The sequence below is a fragment of the Dromiciops gliroides genome, chromosome 6, assembly GCF_019393635.1.
Source record: "Dromiciops gliroides isolate mDroGli1 chromosome 6, mDroGli1.pri, whole genome shotgun sequence".
NCBI lineage: Eukaryota > Metazoa > Chordata > Mammalia > Microbiotheria > Microbiotheriidae > Dromiciops > Dromiciops gliroides.
Genome location: NC_057866.1, coordinates 67,515,841 through 67,538,677, shown reverse-complemented (window position 1 = coordinate 67,538,677; position 22,837 = coordinate 67,515,841). Strand labels below are relative to the sequence as shown.

Sequence of the window (22,837 nt, the reverse complement as noted above, 5' to 3'; positions counted from 1 at the left end):
GGACAGTTTTCAAAATATTTAAAAAAATTATTTGTGTACCCCAGATTAAGAACCCCCTACTTTGTAGAAATAAAAGAAGATGTAAGTACTTGTAGAGATGTATGATGTTCATGGTTGAGTCAGATAATAAAAATAACTACTTAAATTAATCTATGAATTTAGTACTATACCAATCAAACTCTAAATGAGTTATTTATAAAACTAGGGGAAATACATTTTTCTGGGTAATTTAACCATTTTATTAATAAGGCCAGCTTGTTATTAATAAAAGGATGGCCATTTGATTTTGCTGTCTGTCTCAGACCAAAGACAATCCTGGCAGGAGGCTCAGTTTTTATCTATCTATCTATCTATCTATCTATCTATCTATCTATCTATCTATCTATCTATCTATCTACACATGCCCTTCCAAAGAGTAGCTGTTTAATGATGTCACCCTTGGACACTCTGTCCAAGAGACTTTTGTCTAAAATCAGGACTTCAGAAGAAGAGGTAACTGGATTTCTCCAAGTCATTGGTTATTAATTGGTTATTAATCATTTCTTTCACCCTGAAGAAGACAGATGAGAATGCACTTCCCTTTTTTCTTCTTTTTTTCTTTTTTTGTATGTGTTTATGAATTTAGAATACTGCATATAGTATTGTACTTGATCAATTATTGGTTAGTTTTCCTGAGCTACTTTTTTTAACCTCTTTTTTGTTTTTTGTTCTCAAGTGTTGTGGGTAGAGGACGAAGTGCATGTTGGGGCATTTATAAAAACAAAAAACGTTTTAAAGTCACCTTTACCAACACCTGGTATATAGTAGGTGCCCAATAAATATTTATTGACTGACTGATCTTGAAGAGTCAGATGAAATGCGTTTGGTTTTTACTTTGCTAGTTAGTTTACCACTGACATCAATTTGTCATCGCAGAAAAGCTCAGCAAATTTGAGACATTTGTCTTTTTTTGTAAGAGAGGAATAAATAACATCTTTAAGTCTGACAATTGGGGGAAGCTAGGTGGCACACTGGATAAAGCACTGGCCCTGGATTCAGGAGGACCCGAGTTCAAATATGACCTCAGACACTTGACACTTACTAGCTGTGTGACCCTGGGCAAGTCACTTAACCCTCATAGCACCCCCCCCCCAACCCACCCCAAACCCCCAAGTTTGACAATTAGGCACTTTGCTAAACAACCAATGAAGAACTATGTAGAGAAAATATTGGTATATATAACTTTGAAGAGATGGGGCAAAGATTTTCTGAAGGTTTTTTTTTTCTTTTGGTTATCAATAGCACTTGCCAAATAAATACTTCATGGTAAAATATTTGTATTTTTCCAAAATTTGAATCTAGAATTCTACATATAATTTATGATGTATTGCATTTCTTTCATCATAATTTTTTCAGATACATATTTTATTTTTCCTGTGGCTTACTTCATGTATTCAGGGGTTCAGTTAAGTGTGTATGTTAAAGCCAAGCAGACCAAAAATTTTATTTGGAGGAAGAAAACTTTCTAGGTTCCTTTTTCCAAAGGGAAGTAATGAAATAAGCTGTGAAAGAAGGTATAACATCTCTGTATAATTTCAAACTATATTATAAGGCAGTAATCAATTGAAACTGATTTACAGTTAGGATAGTGAAATGGGCCAACAGCTAGTATTTACCCAGTGCTTTAAGGTTTACAGAGCACTCTACAGATGTCTCATTTTATCCTCACAACATTCCTCTAAGATATAGGTGCAATTACTCTTCCCATTTTAGAGAGCAGGAAACTGAGGCAAACAGGTTAAGGGTTATACTAGTAGTAAGTGTATGAAGTAGGATTTGACTTTAGGTCTAGCTGACTAGGTCAGTCATTCAGCAAACACTGATGAGAAAGAATCATGATCCTTTGACCAGAAGAGTCCAGTGTTGATAAGCTTAGGAACCACAAAGTACAATGTTTTAATTGCTTTTTCTCATCCCTCAACTTTTTTGACTTTTCTGCAGCTTTTGATGCTGCTGACTACCACCCACCTGTCCTGAATATATTCTTCCCTCTGAGTTATTTTCTGACCTCCCTTCTCTCTTGGTTCTCCTCCAGACTGTACGACCACACCTCAGTTTTCCTTTTCTGGGTCATCGTCCATGTCTGCCAACTAACTGTGGGTTTACTTCTAGGCTCTTTCCTGGGCCTTTTTTTTTTTCTCCCTATACTTTACCCTAGTAACTATAGCAGGCCCCATAGGTTCATTTATCATCTCTGTGCACATGATTATCACATTTTATATCTAGTTCTCTTATCTTCTCAGCTGTGGTCATGAAGGAGGGAAGACTTATCAGTTAAATTTTGAACTACATTTTCTCTATGCCCCATCTAAACTTCTCCCCCTGCCCCCTTTTGGCGGGGCAATGGGGGTTAAGTGACTTGCCCAGGGTCACACAGCTAGTAAGTGTCAAGTATCTGAGGCCGGATTTGAACTCAGGTCCTCCTGAATCCTGGGCTGATACTCTATCTACTGCAGTGCCATCTAGCCACCCCTTTTCTAAACTTCTTTATTGCTATTGAGGGCACTGTCATGTTTTCCATAACCCAGTTTCACAACCTTGGTGTCATTCTCAAGTCCTCATTCTGATCTCACAAAATTACCCTATTTTGTCATTTCTGTTCCCATAACTTCTCTTGAATACATACCCTTCTCTTTATTCACAGAACTACCATCCTAATACAGGCCATCATCACCTTGTACCCTGACATTTTTTGGGGGGGGGGTAGCAATGAGGGTTAAGTGACTTTCCCAGGGTCACACAGCAAGTAACTGTCACCTGTCACATGTCTGAGGCTGGATTTGAACTCAGGTCCTCCTGAATCCAGGGCCGGTGCTTTATCCACTGTGCCACCTAACTGCCCCCTTGTACATTGACTATTGAAGCAACCTTCTAAATTGTCTCCCTATCTCAAGTCTCTCCCTACTCTTCATCTGTCCTATATGTAATTATCAAAATAATTTTCTTAAATCACAGTTTAGACCATATTGTACTTGTTGTATTTGCCATGTTATATCAAATATTTACCCCCAATTCAGTAGAAAAATAGACAAAATCTTCTATTTGACTTTTAAAGTTTTTTACAACCAGGCCTTTTCTATCTTTGCATCCTTCTTACACATTAGACCTTTCTCTACAATGCAGCTATTCTGATCTATTTGGTATTATTAAACACAGTATTGCACCTCCCATTTCATTACCTTTGTTCTGGTAGTTTCTCATACATGGAATGCTCTCCCTTCTTACTGCCTCTTCTTGGAATCCTTGGTTTCCTTCAAGACTCAGGCCAAGTGTTTCCTTCTCCTTGAGGCCTTTCCTGATCCTCCCAGTTGCTAGGCTGTTTGTGCTTCCTGCCCATGCCCCTGGTTGTCTTGTTTGCTTTGTATGTAGTGTGTGTGTGTGAGTGAGTGAGTGAGTGAGTGAGTGAGTGAGTGAGTGAGTGAGTGAGTGAGTGAGTGAGAGTGAGAGAGACAGAGAGAGACAGACATTCAGACGGACGGAGGGGGGGAGAGAGAGAGAGAGAGAGAGAGAGAGAGAGAGAGAGAGAGAGAGAGAGAGAGAGAGAGAGAGAGAGAGAGATGTCTGTATATGTCTCCCCTCTCTGACTGTAAGCTCCTGACTTTTGGCTTTCTATTTTTAACATCTAACAACACCACCTGATATACAGTAGAAATTTAATAATGCTGGTTTATTGATTGAAGGTGACTCTATATTTGGCAAGAATCGCTTGAAAATTTGGAAGGCAATTTGATTTTAAAAGCAAGATTTAAATTAGTGCTTTTTACCGGAACAGTATTCAGAATGACTGCAGTAATATAACCAAAAATAATATTGAAAGACAACAGAATTCCTTTAATTGTAATGACCAGTCTTGAGAATCAGATGATGAAAGGTGCCTTCTTCCTTTCATATATTGGTTCATTTTGTTTCATTAGTTTTGTTTTTACAGTGGAGAGTTGAATAGTGATGGTGAGATAATGGGAAATGACAATGGTAAAAAAAAAACAACAGAAGACAAATAAAATCACAAGCTTAAATTATTTGTAACAAAAGAAACGATAGAAGCTTTTCAATAAAATCAGGTAAAACAGTTATCTACTGTCTTTACTGTTATTTGACATGTTATTAGTAAAAGTTACTATGGCAATAAGATAATTTTTTAAATCGAGAGAACAAACATTAGTAAAGAGTAACTAAAATAATCTTTGTTTGCAGATGATATCATGGTTTATACCAAGAGCTCTTGAGAATTGATGAAAACTTGAGATAACTTAAAGCTTCAGTAAATATGCACAGTGTAAAGTAAATCCATAAATATCATTAGTATTTTTCTATTTTGTGCTCTAAACCCAGGTATTAAAGACAGGAAGAGAAATTCCTTTTGTTAGCAGCAGTATTCATTGAAAGTTTTGAAATTAACCCACCAATACACTGTAGAATTTAAATAACTATGTGTAAAAGAAATATTGCAGAAATAAAATAAGTCCTAAATAACCGTAGAGAGAATAAAAGTTCATGTCTGGGCTGTACCATTATAGTTTATTCCACAATATTATCACATTACCATATAGGTTTATGCATTGCCAAGCGATACTTCATAGAATCATAGAAATATTTACCTACCTTTATGATCATGAAAGTATCAAGGGATATAATGTGAAAAGGAGGAAGAGCCATCTTTATAGGAAAAGTTACTAAATTATCATTGCCCTTTTACTTAGTTTCTTTATAACAAGAAAATGCCCCAGTCAGACTAAATAGAGTGTATTTATTAATCTCGGAATCCTTGATATTGACACGCTGTAATGAATGAAGACTGATTCAGAGAATCATGGGAAACTTGAAAATTTTTTATTTTTGCCTTTTTATCTCTTCCTCCCTCAGTTTTTCCCTTGCCCCACACCAAACAATTAAAAAACAAGATGAAAAAGAAAACTTTCTTAATAAATATGCATAGTCCAGCAAAACAAATCTTACATTGACCATATCCAACAATAGATGTCTCATTCTACATTTTAAATTCATCACCTCAGTGGCAGATAGATGCTGGGTCGTATGTTTCATCTTCATTCCTTGGGACTTGAGATTTGTCATTACATTGATCAGTGGTAAAATCTTTCACATTGGCTTTTTTTAAAAAAATGTTTTTGTTGATGTGTAAATTGTTCTCCTACTTCTGTTTATTTCACTTTGTGCTAGTTCATAGAGATCTTCCCAGTTTCTTCTGAAAACTATCTAATTTGTCATTTTGGGGTGCAATAATATTCTATCATAATCATATACTATAATTTGTTTAGTTATTCCCCCAGAAGGTGGACACTCAAGTTTCTAGTGTTGACTGCTATGAAAAGAGCTGCAGTAAATGTTTCTGTATATATGAGTTCTTTTCTTTCTTTGATCTCTTTTAAAAAACCTGTTTATTGACAACTTTTGTTTTATATTACAATCATTTCTAGATTACCCCCAACTCTATGTGAGCTCTCTTGTAACAAAGAATAACTAACAAAACTAATAACACAGTGACTTCATCTGAAAGTGCATCCAACATTACATATCTGTAGCACCCCTTTCAAGCTCTCTGTTTTCAAAGTGTCTTTTTTTTAATTAACAGAAATTTGTTTTCTCTTCCTCTCACCCCTCCACCTCTTTGGAAAAAGAGAACAAAACCTTTTTGATAAATCTGCATCAGTGAAACAAAACAAATTAATATGATTAGTCCTTTAAAAAATATGTATGACTCATTCTGCACCCTGAATCAGTCACCTGTGTCAGGAAGAAGAGAATATGTTTCTTTATCATTCTTCTGGAATCATGGACAATCACTCTATTGATCTCTGAGATCTAGGCATGGTAAGATTTAATGAAATGTTACAAACTGAAATCAGGGATACTAGAAATTTTGCATGGTCACTATAACAGTGCAGTTAAAATACTCCCTAAAATACTCTCCAAGCTAAAGAATATGTGTTTTCTCTTAATAACGGCTTTTTCAAAGGCCTTTTTCTCTCAGGCAGTGCATTCTATTAAAAGGAGGAGGTGGTGGTGGTCATTTCAATTTTTAAAAAAAGTATCTTGGCATATCTTTTAAATAGATACTTTAAAAAATATCTCATCATACACATATACATACATACATACATATATTTGCTCAATTAAGTAATTATAAGAACACTATCCCTGTCCTCAGGGACTTCACATGTTTAATAAGGAAAGGTAGGACATGTATCTAAATAACATAGCAGGGGAAAGAATTTTAGGTTTGTAGTCAGAAGACCTGTTTTTGAACCCCAGCTTTGTTATTTATTACTAGTGTGTTATTGGGCAAATCACTTAACCTCCTGTGGTTAAGAGGTTAAGATCATAGATTTAGAACTGTTAGGGACCTTTAGGTTGGCCTAGTCCAACCCCTTCATTGATGAGGAAAGTGAGTCCCAGGCTTGCCCAAGGTCCCAGAAGTAAGTGACAAAAGTCAAGGGCCTCCAGCTTCCAATCCCATGCTCCTTCTCTTCTCCTGTACTTTGTGCTGCAGTGGGCAGGGCGTTCTGGAGTTTATTAATATTTTTATCTTTTGTATCATAGAGTTATAATGGGAAAGCATCCTTCATCTACCCGAAACAATTGAAGCCCTGGCTTTAATTATTGTATTAATTTCTTCTCTACTGCTTGTGAGCTCACCAGTAAATATCAGTCTGTGTTTTATTAATTCAAGAATTTGACTTGTGGATAGTTAAGCATATAAAATACATTGGAAAAATTTAGGCTGTATGACAAACGTTCGTACCCCTGACTAACAGAAGTCTACTGTATGGTATTGGAAGGACCTCAGAAGTGATGCACATTTATACTTTAATGGTGGAGCTATGAACTGGTCTGAACTTTCTAGAAAGCAATTTAGAATAATGCTGGAAATCCCTGCCCCAATTTTCCATATCCTTTGATCCAAAGATTCTACTGCCAAGTGTACATTCCAAGGAAGTCAAAGATTGAAAAGAAAGGAGCCCTGAACTCCAAAATATTCATAGCAGCACTTTTTTTGTCATAGCAAACAACTAAAAACAAAATATATTTCCATTGTTTGGAGAATGTGTAATTAAAGTATGGCACATGAATTTACTGGAATATACTAGAATTTGCATGAATTTACCTCATTGTTAAGAAATAATAAATATAAGGAATTTGGAGCTTTCCTGAACTGATACAAAATAAAAGAAGTAGAACCAGGAAAACAACATACATAATGACTACAACAATGTAAAAAAAAAAAAAAGAAGAAAAAACATGAAACTGAACACTATAGTGACCAAGCTTGACTCCAGAGATGAGAAAATGTACCTCCCTTCTTATCAAAGATGAAAGACTACGAATGGGAAATACTGGATATACTCTCAGAATTATGGGTTGGTTAGTTTTGTCAAACTGCTTTTTTCTTCCCAGTCTTTCAAAATCTTTTTTAGAAAGTATGGCTAATTGGGTAGGGGAGCAATAGAAATATATTTGGAAATAATGATAATTTAAAGCAACAAAAAAGGAATCAAAATGTCTAATACTTGAGACTGTCATGGAGGATCTCTAGTAATATGAGGAATTCCCTGTAGATGTTTCATTCCTCAAGATATTCCTGTATTGTGTTTGATGCACTACTGTTACTTGAAGCTTTCTGAAATCCATAGTCACTCGACACAATTGAGTTTTACTTTTCCACGTGGGGAAAAAACCCCACTGGAATGAAGAATATTCAGAATCTGGTATGCAGTTGAATAGAAAGTCATGTAGATACATACACATTCACATATGTATATTGTCAGGTATATGTGTAACACAAACATTACATATGTGCATTATGTAATAAGCATGTGTATATAGTTATGTGTGTATAAATGTGTTTGTGTATATGTATACACCCACACACAAAAACACAGCATTGGCTTCAGAGCCAGAAAGGCCTAGCTTAAAGTCTCAGCTCTGATGCATACAGACTGTGTGAACTTGGGTAAGTCAGTTCATCTCTTAATGCTCTATTAACTCTTTAATACTCTAAATTACAGAGAATATGCTAGCCTGCATTGGTAGAAGGACTATGGTTGTGCACCATGGGGTACCTCAGTCTCCAAAGAATTAGTGTTTTGGGTTAGCCATAGTTGCTGTGCAAAGACTTGAATGTTACCAGTGAATAAATTACCCAGGAGAAATGGCATTTAGGATAATATCAGAGATGCATCATCAAAAAAATACGAGATGTGTGGGTACTATAGCAAGATCAAAGAATGATCAGTGTACTCCCAATGGGCTTTACTGGTATATATATGGTGTCAAGAATTCCAAGGGAAAGAAAGGTCCTAGCACATTGAGTTAATCCACGATGGAGGATTGATGGGTGAACATGGACAAGAGTGTCACAGGATTCTTTGGGATACAGTCTGCATTTTTGAAAGGAGTATTTGTATTAATAAGAACACAGATTCTTTAAAGAACCGTCATAATCACCTTATTATAGATACTTTCCAAGTTATTTGTCTGCCTAAAACTAGAATACAGTTAATTTCCACTGTGACCTGACCAGGGCAGAATCCAGGGGGACTTTGACTTCTTCCTGCACACTGTACAGTAGCTACCTAGAAACAGGTTTCTCTGGGGGACTGTCATCAATTAATTAGGTGAGATGTATCATTGACCATCATCAGTGAAAACCATTGAGTGAGTTGGTAAGGGCAATAAGAAGTGAAATAAATGGTTTTCTTTTGCATCTCATTGAAGTACAAGATGAATGGAATAGCAAAGTGGCAAAGATCAACCTATTAGGCTTTTTTAAAAAATTAAACATCACCAAGGAAGATATACCATTAGAAACTATTAAAATAGTCTGGTTGGATCATTTAGAAGTATTAGTATTTTGGAAAACACGTAATCTTTCGCATTATTTGACATGCTGATTCTGGGAATTAAGATAATTTTGATGATCAAGTTAGTTGGAAATTGGGGATATGAGAGAGGGAGAGGGAGAATATGAGAGAATAAGAATGCGCATCAGTGTGTGCAAAACAAAACTGATGTAGCTTTCTTAGCTACTAGATAGAGCAACTCTCACTACAAGATCTTGTTGAATAGGAAGAAGCCAGGAGTAAAGTGATTAATCCTAATTTATATATTGAGTGAGAGGAACCCGCTGTCTCTATTTCTTGCTGATATCATTATTTATTTGACAGATTTGCTACAGCACTTGTAGGTATATAACCCTAATTTATGGCTTTGCTGCATGAGGGAAGATTGTTTAAATCTTGAGAGAATACTTCAATAAAAAATTGGAACCCACACAGCTTTGGATTTACCTTATATCTCTATCTCTATCTCTATCTCTATCTCTATATATCATGTTGAATCTGAAAAATAAAATGGCATTTCTATTAATATACAGTATATTAATATAGACCTATTTCTTACTTATAATCTCCTTATGCTGTGTCTGTAAAGAATACTTGAGAAAAGTAAAGTGCTAGGTCGTCCCCCCCCCACACCCCACTCACCCAAGCTGAATTGGCAGAGGGATTTTCTTGATTTGAGATTACTCTGTATCAATGAATTCCTTGCTAATAACAACATAGCTATTAACTGTGTATGAGAAAACATATTTAAGACCAGGTTTTTCCCAGATTCTTTGACTGGTAGATTCTGTTACAGCATCTTGCCTCTCAGGTGCCAAGAGACAGATACTGGACCTGTGATTTACTTGATATAGGGAGCTGCCAAATGAAGACCCTCTACTAATGAAGAAGAGCACATTATTTAATTTGTAGTATTAAAGAGTTATGTAGAACATTAAGAGGTTAAATGACTTACTCAGGGTCACAGGTATATTTATAACAATACTGACCTATTTTTACTTGCATGTTCTTTTTTATTTTTAATTTTTTTATCTTAAAAATATTTTATTATTTTCCAGTTACAACTAAAGATAGTTTTACCATTTGTTTTTATAAGATTTGGGGTTCCAAATTTTTCTACCTCCCTCCCCCTTCCCCAAGACAGAAAACAATCTGATATATCTTATATACTGCAAGTTCTTTATACTGTATCTTTAAAGAGTACTTGAGGAAAGTAAATGGCCAGAAATGAATTTTGCTAGCAAATGTTACTGTTTCACTCATCTGAACCTTGATACAGTGTTGATTCTCAACACTCTTTCTCTTACTTAACTATATTTCTCATATTCTAAAAATAAGAGCATAAAAATTATGCATGTACAATACTGAAATTAGCTGTCTTCCTTAGGCAGATCATTTCACTCTTTTGCCTTTAGCTTTCTTATCAGTAAAATGAGGCTGTTGGTCTATATGCTTTCTGAATTTCCTTCCATCTTTGACATTCTGTGTTTACAAATTTTTCTAGTAGACTTTGCATTCAATCACATGATACAAGAATTATCAAAACTTTCTTTAATCTCCTCTGCCATATTTATCCAATTATTTGTATGGGACATTGCTGTCTTTCATCATCTTGAATCATTCCAATGGAATTAATTGGTACTTCAATCAAATATTATTGGCTGCAACACTGTTCTCAGAACTTCCTTACTTGCAGATTTTTTTCTCATTCTTGATGCTGCAACAAAAGGAATTTGTTAAAACTGCTTCCATTTCATCGCTCCCTTTCTCAAAACCCTCTACAATGTTTTTTCACAAAAACAATATACAAAAGTCTCACAGTGAAATTCAGAATCTTTAATTCCATTATATACTGCGCTGTTTAGCTTTTCTCTAGACAGTATCATTTACTTTGTCCATTGTAGATAAGCTAATTCTCTCCCACATTTATTTTCCCTGGTTTCAATTCTAAGCCATCATTGGTGCGTAGAACAGCTTCCTTTTCCGTCTCTCTCATTCTGTCAGTCAGAATCCATCTGATGCTTCATCTCCTGAAATTCTTCAGTAACTGGGGAGGTTCTATTCCCCTCCTCCAGAAGCGTGCATAAATGACTTTTCTTAAACCTATGTATTCATTTAAGCACCGTGAAGGTTTTGTTTTTTTTCTTGGCCATTATAGATTGTAAGCCTCCTGAGGCAGGAATTATATTTTCTGGTTGTTGCGTCCCTCTTAGAGTACTAATATGCTTTAGCCCTTCATTGTTGGTTGAATTGAATGAACGTTGCAACCTAATGACTTTATTTTCCTTTATAGTCATTTTATTTTTTTTCTTCTGTAATGAAAATGTGTTTGAAAGGAACCCTTTATTTTATTTCTTCTAGTTCACAATTGGACACTTGAAGACACCCTTCAGTGGCTGATAGAATTTGTCGAACTTCCTCAGTATGAGAAGAATTTTAGGGATAACAATGTCAAAGGAACAACCCTTCCCAGGTGATTCCTTCTTTATTTTTTATCTTTTTTTTTTTTAATAATTTTTTTCCCTAGTAAAGAAGGATATATTGGAAGTGTCTTTGTCATTGTGGAAACTATTTGATTACTGTGGATTCAAGTGAAAAAACAAATTCTCCAGAGATGTATTTTAAAGAGATATCATACATTTCTACTAATAGATATTTCAGGTGGATATTTCATTGATAAAATCACGGATGCCTCCCAGTTTGCATATTAAGAATATCTCTGTGTATGACATACTGGTAGGAGAGGAACACACTCATGGCCCTCAGACTTTGTCACAAGCAGCATTCACTTTTTTTCCACCTTGTACAAGATGCCAGCCTATGTTGGCCACAGCTATTGTAAGAAGGGACAGGTCTATTATCATCACTATTGAATTCTGAGTCCCTTTGTGCTGAATGATATATGTTTGATGCAACTGTAGCTGGGTACACAGAGCATTTTAGAAGGTACATTCATAAACTGGAGAGTGTCGAGAACAGGGCAGTGAGGAGCCTTCTATTGCCTTAATATCTACCACATAAGGATCATTTGAAGGAAATGAGGCTTTTCAGCGTGTGGGCTTCTTACTCATTTCCAAAAGAAGCATGAAATTAGAATATTTTCTCTGGTTCAGGGATTTAAAGTTTGAAACCACCTCTTACATGTTCTCTAAACTTTACAGAATCCTCTAGTTATTGTCTTTGTGACCAAGGTAGAGGACACTGGGACTTTTCTGCCCCTAGATATAGACCCTACACTCCTCTTACGGCAGCCTCGTGTTACACTTTCTTGACTTCCATGTGACACTGTTGATGCCCATTGAGCTGGAGTCTCCTAAAATCTCCAGATCTTTGAGAGAGGGAAACTACTCTTGAGCTAGACCTTCCACATCATGTACTTGTGAAGGAGATTAAAATCCTTGGGTAAATCTTTACATTTATCATTATTAAATGTCATATTGTTGGTTTCACCCCATTATTCTCGCTTTGTTAGGATTTTGTTAGGATATTCTGTCTTATCCATATCAATCTGTCCACCTAGCTTTGCAGCATTTGGAAATTTGATAAGCCTGCCATTCATGCCTTTGTTTAAGTTACTGAGAAAAAACGTCATACTTCAAAAGACCAAACATGGTTCCTTGGAGTATTCCACTTCCAAAATCATTAATGAATTACTCTTCAGACCTAGCCCTTTAGCTAATTGTGAATTTACCTAATTGAACTCTCTTCTAGCCCACATCTTTCCATCTTATCTATGGGAATAACAACAGACTTCATAAAATTGTACTAAAATCTAAGCAGACATGCCAGCAAAACTGATTTCTTAAATGAAATGTGACTATCGACAAATCTGTCAAATATCCTTATTACCAAAGCAAGAAATGACATATTAAGCAACCCAGTCTTAGAAAGGAAAATCCAGCATAACATAACTAAACTATCCCCAAAACTTGGTCCAAAATGATTTGCAGATGAATTCTGATAGAAAAGCAGTTAATATTTATACCACTAAAATTATTCTTGACCATAAAGAAACAAACCACTTTACGATTATAGGATAATAGAATTAGTGAAAGAAGAGACTTTTGAGTTTATCTAGTCCAGTCTTCTCAGTTTACAGTTGAGGAAACAGGTTTAGAAAGATGAAAGCATTTATCCAAGGTTATACAAATAGTAAGTTGTAGAACCAGAATTTGAACCCATATCCTTTGCCAGACCTTTTTGTGATAGAAAAGTGGTTCTGATACCAAACCAGTGGGAGAGGAAGAGAACTATATATCACTTTGCCTAATAAATACTTTGCAAAAAGTTTTAAATTAAACATTAGTGAAGCGACTATAGTGATATACAAAAATTATTCACTTATAACCACATGGGATATGTGCCAAGGATATATAGATGATTCAACATTAGGAAAATAATAACATAATTGATTGTATAAACAATAATGCACAATTATATCCATTGACAAAGAAAAATCCTTTGACAATGAAGCTCTCGTTTATATTAATCCTAAAAACCTTAGGCATGGATAGACTTTTCTTTAATGTGATCACAACTATATATTTAACAACAGGATCTAGCATTATTTGCAGTGGAGGAACACTGGAAGTTTTCTCAGTCTACTTTGGTGGAACATCATTCATGTCAAACCCACCAACCGTGGATGTTTCCCCAAACTCTGAGGCCACATCTTTTCTCTCTAAACTAATTTGGTAATCTCATCAGCTTCCATAGGATTACTTATCTCCATGCAGATAATTCCCCTATCATTATTTTCTGATCTACAGTTTCACATCACCAACTGCCCGTTGGACATTTCAATCTGAATATCCAGTAGATATCTCAAAAAGAATATGGCCAGAATAAAACTCTATTATTCCCTAAAACCTACCCCTTTTCCAGACTTTACTATTTCTTTAGATACCAGCATCTTTCTAATTTCCCAGCTTTGCAACCTTTATATTATTCTCACTTCCTTGCTCTCATTCTACTCCCTTTCCATGTTGTTGCTTACCAGATCTTGACTTTTCAGCTGCCACATCATCTTTCATATCTCTCATGTCTTTCTCTTCACTCCCAGGGTTTTATTTAGCCTTTTTCCCCCTTTGTATTATGGAGCCCTTTGTCAGGCTATTTTAGCCTATTAAATCCTTCCTACAATAATATTTTAAACAATTAAAAGAAATGCTAAATATCATTCAGAAAGTAGAAAAAACAAAAATGTATTTTTTTCCTCATCCAAGTACATTGACCCCTTAAACTTTTTCTAGAAACCCTTTGGGTTTGTGGATCCCAAGTTAAAGCTTTTCACTTTATCTGAAATGCTAATAATAATATTTGGCTATCAGTGATTGTAAGATGCTTTGAAAATTATAAAGCACCTGAATAATAATGATAGGAGATATAATTAAATTACCATTTTAGGATACAGATGAAAAAAATTAAAGCTTTTGGTAAATTGTTGATCATAATCTAGTGACTTGGTATAATTTTTGCTTCAGTTTTGCAAATAGATTATATATAAACTGTAATTAAATGCCATGCATATGTGTGTATCTGTATGAATGAGTTCTCATTTCAATATTTTTTTTTTAATGAACAGGATAGCGGGACCTGAACCTGCATTTGTAATTTCTCAGTTGAAAATAATTGATCGGAGTCATAGGCAAAAGCTTCAACTGAAGGCATTGGATGTGGTTTTATTTGGACCTTTAACACGTTAGTATTCATTTGAACCGAAGAAAGGAAAGGATAATCCAAAGGGCTAGCAATTATCCAAGGGAAGAAATAACAAGAAATAGAAATATGTAGGAAGAATTAGTCATTGGCTAAGAGAAATTAGTTTATACTTTAGAGACTTGGGGTAACATGTTATACAATTTTATCATGCTGGAAGTAGAGCCTGAAATTTATAAAATTGGTCATTTATAGAAATGATTGATTGATAGTACTCTTACTTAAATTTTTATACTTAGCCTGCATCTTTGCCTGTTTTTAAATCTGAGCATTAGGGAAATGATCAGTAATTGAAAAAAAAAAGTTTGAATAAGACAATTTAATCAGTGAAATAATTGGTTGCTACTTGAGGATTGTGGTCATTAAGATATCTTGACTGCATTTACTGCACAGTCAGATTCTTTGGTTACCAGCTTGTAATTAATCCATCTCATTTAATTTAAAGATACGATATTTGCTTATCACTTGTCAATATTTGGGATAATATTAAGGCATTATATTCTTCTCTCTTAGAGGCTGTTCTTGTGGTTGCTTTAAAAATTATTACCTACTAGTTCTTCAGCCTGATTATGGCTCAGCATGGAAAATTTTTGAAAGGAGTTTTGTCTATTTCTCAACCATTTCTTAGTATTTATATAAGTAGCTTTTTCTAAAATAAATCTGTTATTGTATTTTTTATTTTTAAACTTCAGAAAGCTTTTGGAAATCCTTAAAATTTACATATTTTAAGAAAGGATTTTTTGGGGAGGTGATTTATAAATTAAGTTGTAATTGGAATTTCTCCCAAATAAGCAGAATACATGAAAACATATAATGGCAAAATTTGAAAATTAGAACATGATTTGTTATAATTTACCCAAATATAGTTTTCACACACCTTTGGTGCCTTTTTGGTGTTGCAGTGCTTGCTAAAAATTACTGTTGATGTGGTGGGTGGAATGGGTTTGTCAGTGACTTTATTTTGGTATGAATACAAAACCTAGCTAGGTAAAACAAGTTACTAAAGCAATTTTCTCTGATATGATATAGAAAGACAATGTAGTTTTATTGATAAGTGCTAGAGGTGAACCAATAGTGAAAACCATACTTCCCTGGATGTCTGACAGTCCTGAAGTACTGCACTACCCAACATGCCATAGAAAAGACCCCTTTCTAAATGAACTCTATTCTTTGGGGAATACTCTATGGGAATAAAATGGGAAAGATCAAAAACTGATAGAGAAAATTTCTCAGCATTCTGAACTTTGAAGGAACAGGCTTTATAGAAAGGTAATTTTATGAACAAAATATTATAATAAAGATAATTTATTTCAAAAGTAATGAAATGGAAACAAACATTTTAATAAAGAAACCAGATAAGAATTTATTTTAGAATTATTGCCCGTGTGAATGATTTTATACACTCACATTAGGGTTAGAAAGAATATGTTCTAAAATGAGCAAATATATGAAATTTTGAGGGTTACTTAAATAATTTTTACTTCATGTTTTGACAACACTGTGTCAATATAATTAGTTTTAAAATGGACGGAAATGTTCACTTAGCAATGGACCATTCCAATTATTGTTTTCCTTTGAAATCTGAACATAGTTGATCAGTTAGATCTATTAGATAAATAACTGAAAGGCCTAGGGAAATACAATTTTTCTGCCCCTATTAGTGCAGAGAGATTTCATGCTACAATCTCTTTTGGCCATATGAGGAGCCAAGAGGAACGCAACTTTTATCATTCTTTTAGCTGCTGCCCATCCTCTACCCTACTTTACTTATTTGTTTGTTTGTTTTTTGCGGGGCAGTGAGGGTTAAGTGACTTGCCCAAGTAGTATCAAGCGTCTGAGGTCGGATTTGAACTCAGGTCCTCTTGAATTCAGGGCCAGTGCTTTATCCACTGTGCCACCTAGCTTCCCCCTGCTCTACCCTACTTTAAAACAAACAAATAAAAAAACCCAATTCGGGAGCTGACGGAATAAATATTTTTTGTTCTTTTGATGTGATCTGTAGATTGAATTCTATTAAGGGATTTAAGTTTAAACTATTAGAATCTAGGTACATCTTGGTTTTCCAAAGTCATTTCTTCTATGAACTGCTGTTCTAAAAGATAAACTAATTATAATCTTTTTATGTTACATGTGCGTATTTTATTATTTACCTAGGCCCACCTCACAACTGGATGAAGGACTTTGTGCTCACAGTTTCTATAGTAATTGGGGTTGGAGGCTGCTGGTTTGCTTATACTCAGAATAAGACATCCAAAGAACATGTTGCAAAAATGATGAAAGACTTAGAGAGTCTACAAACTGCAGAGCAAAGTCTAATGGATTTGCAAGAGAGGTATGGAAGAGAAAAAGATACACAGTCTTGTAAGCTGTTTAAGGTGATATTAATAACCCCATATGTTGAGTCATATAATGCTATCCCATTAGGCATGTTACAAAATAAAACAGACAAAAATAAAATTAAAAGAAGAAGTTGAAAAAATGCGCCAGTCTGCATTTAGAGTTCATTAGCCCTCTCTGTGGAAGTAGATAGGATTTTTCATCATATGGTTCTTTGGAATTATGTTGGATCATTATCTTGATTAGAGTAGCTAAAACTTTCACAGTTGATCATCATACAGTATTGCTGTTCTGTGGGCAGTGTTCTCTTGGTTCTTTTCACTTAGTTTTGCATAAGTTCATATGAGTCTTCCCAAGTCTTTCTAACACTGTCCTGTTCATCATTTCTTAAAACACAATAGTATTTCATCACAATCATATAGTACAACTTGTTCAGCTGGTCCCCAATTCATGAGCATCCCCCAATTTCCAATTCTTTGCCACCACCACCACAAAAGAAAAGAAAACAAAAAACAGCAAACTGCTATAAATATTTTTGTACAGCTAGGTCCTTTTACCTTTTCTTTGATCTCTTTGGGATACATACCTACTAGTGGTATTGTTGGGCCAAAAGGTATGCACAGTCATATTAGCCCTTTGGGCACAGTTCAAAATTGTTCTCTTGAATGGTTGAACTAATTCACAACTCCAACAGTAGTGCATTAGTGTCCCCATTTTTCCACATGCCTTCCAGCATTTTTCAGTTTCTTTTTCTGTCATATTAGCCAATCTGATAGGTATGAGGTAGTATCTCAAAGTTGTTTTAATTTGCATTTCTCTAATTAGTATGAATTAGAGCATTTTTTTTCATGTGGCTATTAATAGCTTTGATTTCTTCTTCTGAAAAATGCCTCTTCATAGTCTCTGATCATTTATCAACTGAGGAATGACTTTTATCTATAAACTTGACTCAGTTCCCTATATATTTGAGAAATAAGGTCTTCATCAGAAAAATTCACTGTAAATATTTTTCCCCAGTGTCCTGTTTCCTCTTAATTTTGGTTGCATTAGTTTTATTTGGGCAAAGGCCTTTTAATTTCATATAATCAAAATTATTCATTTTTATTTCCTGTAGTCCTCTCTATCTCTTGTTTGGGAGATAAACTGTTCCCTTATCCATAGATCTGACAGCTACATTTTTTGGTGGTCACCTGATTTACTTATGATTTCACCTTTTATGGCTAGATTATTTATTCATTTTGATCTAATTTTGGTATACAGTGTGAGATGTTGATCTATACCTAGTTTTCCCAAACTGCTTCCCAGTTTTCCTAGAAATTTTTGTCAGATGTTGAGTTCTTACTCCAAAAGCTTGGATCTTTGGGTTCAAACAATAGACTACTATGGTCATTTGCTATTTGTGTATTTTGTGCCTAATCTTTTCCACTGATCCACCCTTCTTTTTCATAGCCAGTGCCAGATTGTTTTGATGATCAATACTTTGAAATATAGTTTGAAATATGGAGCTGCTAGTCCATCTTCCTTCACCTTTTTTCATTGATTGCTTTGATATTCTTGATCTTTTCTTCTTTCAGATGAATTTTATTATTTTTTTCTAGCTCTGTAAAGTAAATTCTTTCCTTTGATCTATTTTATTTTCATTTGCAGTTGTTTTTCTATAAGATTTTTCATATTTTCTGTTTTTTTCCCCTTATATTTTATGGCATCATTAGTTTCTAGTTGTTCAATTTTCACTTTTAAGGAATTATTTTTCTTAAGGGGCTTTTTAAAAAAATCTGTTTTTCCATTTGGCTAATTCTACTTTTTTAAGGAGTTACTTCTTTTAACATTTGACCAGTTCTGTTTTTTAAAGGGTATTACTTTCTCCATTATCTTTTTTTTTTTTTTTAGTGAGGCAATTGGGATTAAGTGACTTGCCCAGGGTCACACAGCTAGTAAGTGTTAAGTGTCTGAGGCCAGCTTTGAACTCAGGTACTCCTGACTCCAGGGCCACTGCTCTATCCACTGTGCCACCTAGCTGCCCCTTCTCCATTATCTTTTGCCAGTATCTTTTTTCTTTTGCCAAGTTGTTGATTGTCTTTTAATAGTTTTTCCTTTTCTCTCATTTCTTTACCTAATTTTCCCTCTACTACTCTTATTTGATTTTGAAAATAATTTTTTAGCTCTTCTAGGGTTTCTTGTTGGGCTTGTGTCAGTTTTACATTTTTTCTTTAAGGTTTTACTTGTAGCTGTTCTGACTTCATTGTCTTCTTCTGAGTTTGTGTCTTGATCTTTTTATGTCACCATAGTAGCTTTTAATAATCAGGTTATTTTTTCATTGTTATTGTTTTCATCATTTCCCTATCTGCTTTCTTGATTTTGAACTTTATGTTAAAGTTGGGCTCTGCTCCTAGCTTGAGGGGTGGGAGGGGCATCATCTTAAGCATTAATTTTTTTCTGAGCTGCTATTTACAGAGCTTGGTGTTTCCAAGGTGGTGTGATCTAGGGAGAGGTACCACTCTCCTGGTCCATACTCTGGTACTTATCCAGGAAGGGCTCCTGATTTCTTGGGATTGCAGTTGATACTGCTCCTCAGGGCCCAGCTCCCTTGGGACTGACTGGAAGTGATGATATCACTCCTCAGGGTCCCTCATCCCTTCTGGCCAAAAACTATACTGCCCCTTAGGGCCCCCACTTTCTCTTATCCAAAAGTTCTTTCTGCCCTTGAACTGTGACCCAGAAGTAGATACAGACAGTGGAGTTGCCAGAGTCCAGTCCTGCTAGGAGTGCTAGGACAGGGTTCCCCTGTAATCTATTTCTGATTAGTTGCCTGGTCCCCATACTGTCTCTTGCTTGAGAGCTTCTGAAGCTACTGTTACTTCTGTTGCCACCGTCTAGTCCTGTCACTGATGCTTAATCCAAATGGACTCTGGGTCAGCCTTAATATCAATTTCACAGATCTCTCCAATCTTCTAAGTTGTCTCTGGAAGAATTTCTCCTTCTGACATTTTGTTGACTGCCACTCCAGAATTTGATTTGAGACATTATTTTAAAGTTTTTTGAAGGGGAATGTTGGGCAAGATCAGCTGAGTGCTCTCTCTACTCCATTGTCTTGGCTCTGCCTCCAGAAGTGGATTCATGTACTTTTAAATAATTCAAATGAAACCTTAGGTTCTATAAAAGTTTTATTTTTTTATCCTAGGATATCATCTATTTATTAATATATTTTAAAAGTAATTTTCAAAATATCCATTAAATTAAAAAACATTCAGGGATTATTAGAAATAATAAAAGTTTGGAGAAAATTTGGGGTTTCATTAATTTTAATTATATTTAGATATGTGTGAATGTCTTATATGCTATTTTTGTTTAAGAGAATATTTTCATACTTGTACTCCTTCAGCTCAAGAAATCAAATTAAACTTAGAAGGGTTCCTGCTGTTTTTATAATCATGAGTTAACATTTTGTTAGAAGTGCTGTAAGTTCCCTTTGGAAGGTTTAGCTAGCAACTTATGATTAATTCTTTAGTAGAATATAAAATTTTGAACGCTTAATTTTTTTTTCTTTTTTATTTATTCTGCTGTAAGGCTTGAAAAGGCACAAGAAGAAAATAGAAATGTTGCTGTGGAAAAGCAAAATTTAGAGCGCAAAATGATGGATGAAATCAATTATGCAAAGGAGGAGGCTTGTCGACTGAGAGAATTGCGGGAGGGTGCTGAATGTGAATTGAGTAGACGCCAATATGCAGAGCAGGAATTGGAACAGGTATTTAATTTCCCTTTTCTAAACTATGTATGTATTATATATTTTTGTCCTGTTGGATTTTGCTATATTTTTACATAATTTTGTATTTATAAAAGAAATACTGACACCACACATTTGCCAATGATGGATATAGCTCAGCATAAATAATGAGGCAAATTATTATTTGGAGCAATATCTAATAAGTATCATAAAGTCACTCTCATGCTCATCCATTCACCTTTTTAAATCCTCTTCTACTGAAACATTGTGATGGTGATTCTTTTCTTACAAATCATGGTGAAAAGAATTAGAATTTCCATTCATTTATCTCCAGTTTATTTATTTGTTTGTTCACTTACTTATTTATTTTGATATTTAGGAGATAATCATTAAAATAGGCCATATGGAAATTTTCTCTAAAATACAGGTCTCTACTATGTACCAGTTCTTGAGTTACATATCAAGATGTAGATGTAATATGCCCTTAAGTTTTAGCATCACTAAAATAATTTAATTGGCTTTGTAAGTATTTAATTAAAATAAACATGTTTACATACAGAAAAATTCACAACTTTGCACAATTTAGCTTTATAAAAAATTTATGACATCTAAGGATTGTTCATCTCAACATATCCCTTCTCTCAAAAGAATTGCATGTGAATGTAGGTGTTTAGGCATTGCATAATAGGCCTCGAGGAAAGGAGAAATTTTTGCAACTTAAATTATTAGCAAATAATCCAGGTGTTTTATTTATTTTTAAAGTTTCCACCAACCTTTCAAGCCAGGAACTCCATAGGAGGATAAAGAGAGAATCACATGTTATATTTTCTTTTACAAATTAAAAGTTTGTGAAACAATGAGATGTTCCTTAATAATGATTCTATATTTTTTAAATTATAAAAGTATTTTATTATTTTCCAGTTACATGTAGAGATAGTTTTCAACATTTGTTTTTTATAATATTTCAAGTTTCAAATTTTTCTCCCTCCCTCACCTCTCCCCAAGACATCAAATAATCTGATATAGGTTATATATGTACAATCACATTAAACATATTTCTGCATTAGTCATGCTGTGAAAGAATGGAATGATGCCACCTGCTGGAGATTTACTGTAGGAAAGCTCCACCATGAGGAGAAGGTCTCTGAGGGCAGGACCATGCGGCTTTGGTGTCAGGAAGTGATGTTTTGCTTGTGGGAGGAAGAAGGGGGAGTCTGGTACTCTGACTCACGCTCTCTTTCCTGAGGACTCTGGTGGAAAGTGGAACTAGAAATGCTCTCTCCCTTTAATAGATAGATGAATCTAGGCCTTTCTCTCTCTCTCTTTACCAAATTCTTATTCTCCTTAATAAATGCTTAAAAGTCTAACTCTTGCTAAAGCTTATAATTTATTGGCAACCACTCATTAGATATTTTAGACAGTATAGCTAGAATCGTAGCCCTTACAAGAATCAGAGCAAAAAGGAAAAACCTCAAGAAAGAAAAACAACAACCAAAACCAATAGAAATAGTATGGTTCAATATGCATCCATATTCCACAGTTCTTTTTTTTTTTTTTTCTGGATTTGGAGAGCATTTTCCATAATGAGTCCTTTGGAACTATCTTGTACCGTTGTATTGCTGAGAACGATTGTGTGTGTGTGTATAGATATATGTATGTATATGTATATGTGTGTATATATATATATATATATGTATTTTATGATTCTATATTTTTAAAGAATTTTCTCAAAAGTACATTTTCTATTAGGCAGGCAATCATTTATAATTTTTGTCATTTTGTATACTTACCTTTTATTAAAATTATTATATTAACTTTTATTAAAACTAAATATACATTTTTTAATTTTTTTGAGCAGTTCCATCAGCTTTATTAAAACTAAGCTTTCTTGCAATCTAATGTTCATTCACCAAATCTTTTTTTTATGTTTTTGATCTTTTGTTTTTTATTGCAGTGATTTTTATATATCCCCTGTACTGCCCATACCTAGTAAAAGAGAAAAAAAGCAATTTAGCCAAACCAACCAATATATTAACCATGTCTGACAATATATGTTGTATTCTATATCCATAGTCTTCCACCTCTTCAAAGAGGGATGAGAGATACATTTTTTCAGCTTTTCTTCAGGGCCAAGCTTGCTCATTATAATTATATGACATTC

The 22,837-nt window shown here is 34.4% G+C and overlaps 1 protein-coding gene across 2 annotated transcripts in view; it reads left to right on the top strand.

Moving 5' to 3' along the window:
• The window catches only part of STIM2 (stromal interaction molecule 2), a 151,925-nt gene that overhangs the window by 107,138 nt on the left and 21,950 nt on the right, over positions 1-22,837 (top strand). For both annotated transcript variants that reach the window (XM_043970950.1, XM_043970949.1), the window contains exons 4-7: positions 11,259-11,370; positions 14,482-14,597; positions 16,770-16,947; positions 20,520-20,697. In XM_043970950.1, coding sequence (XP_043826885.1) covers positions 11,259-11,370; positions 14,482-14,597; positions 16,770-16,947; positions 20,520-20,697 — 584 coding nt within the window. The remainder of the gene's footprint in view (positions 1-11,258; positions 11,371-14,481; positions 14,598-16,769; positions 16,948-20,519; positions 20,698-22,837) is intronic.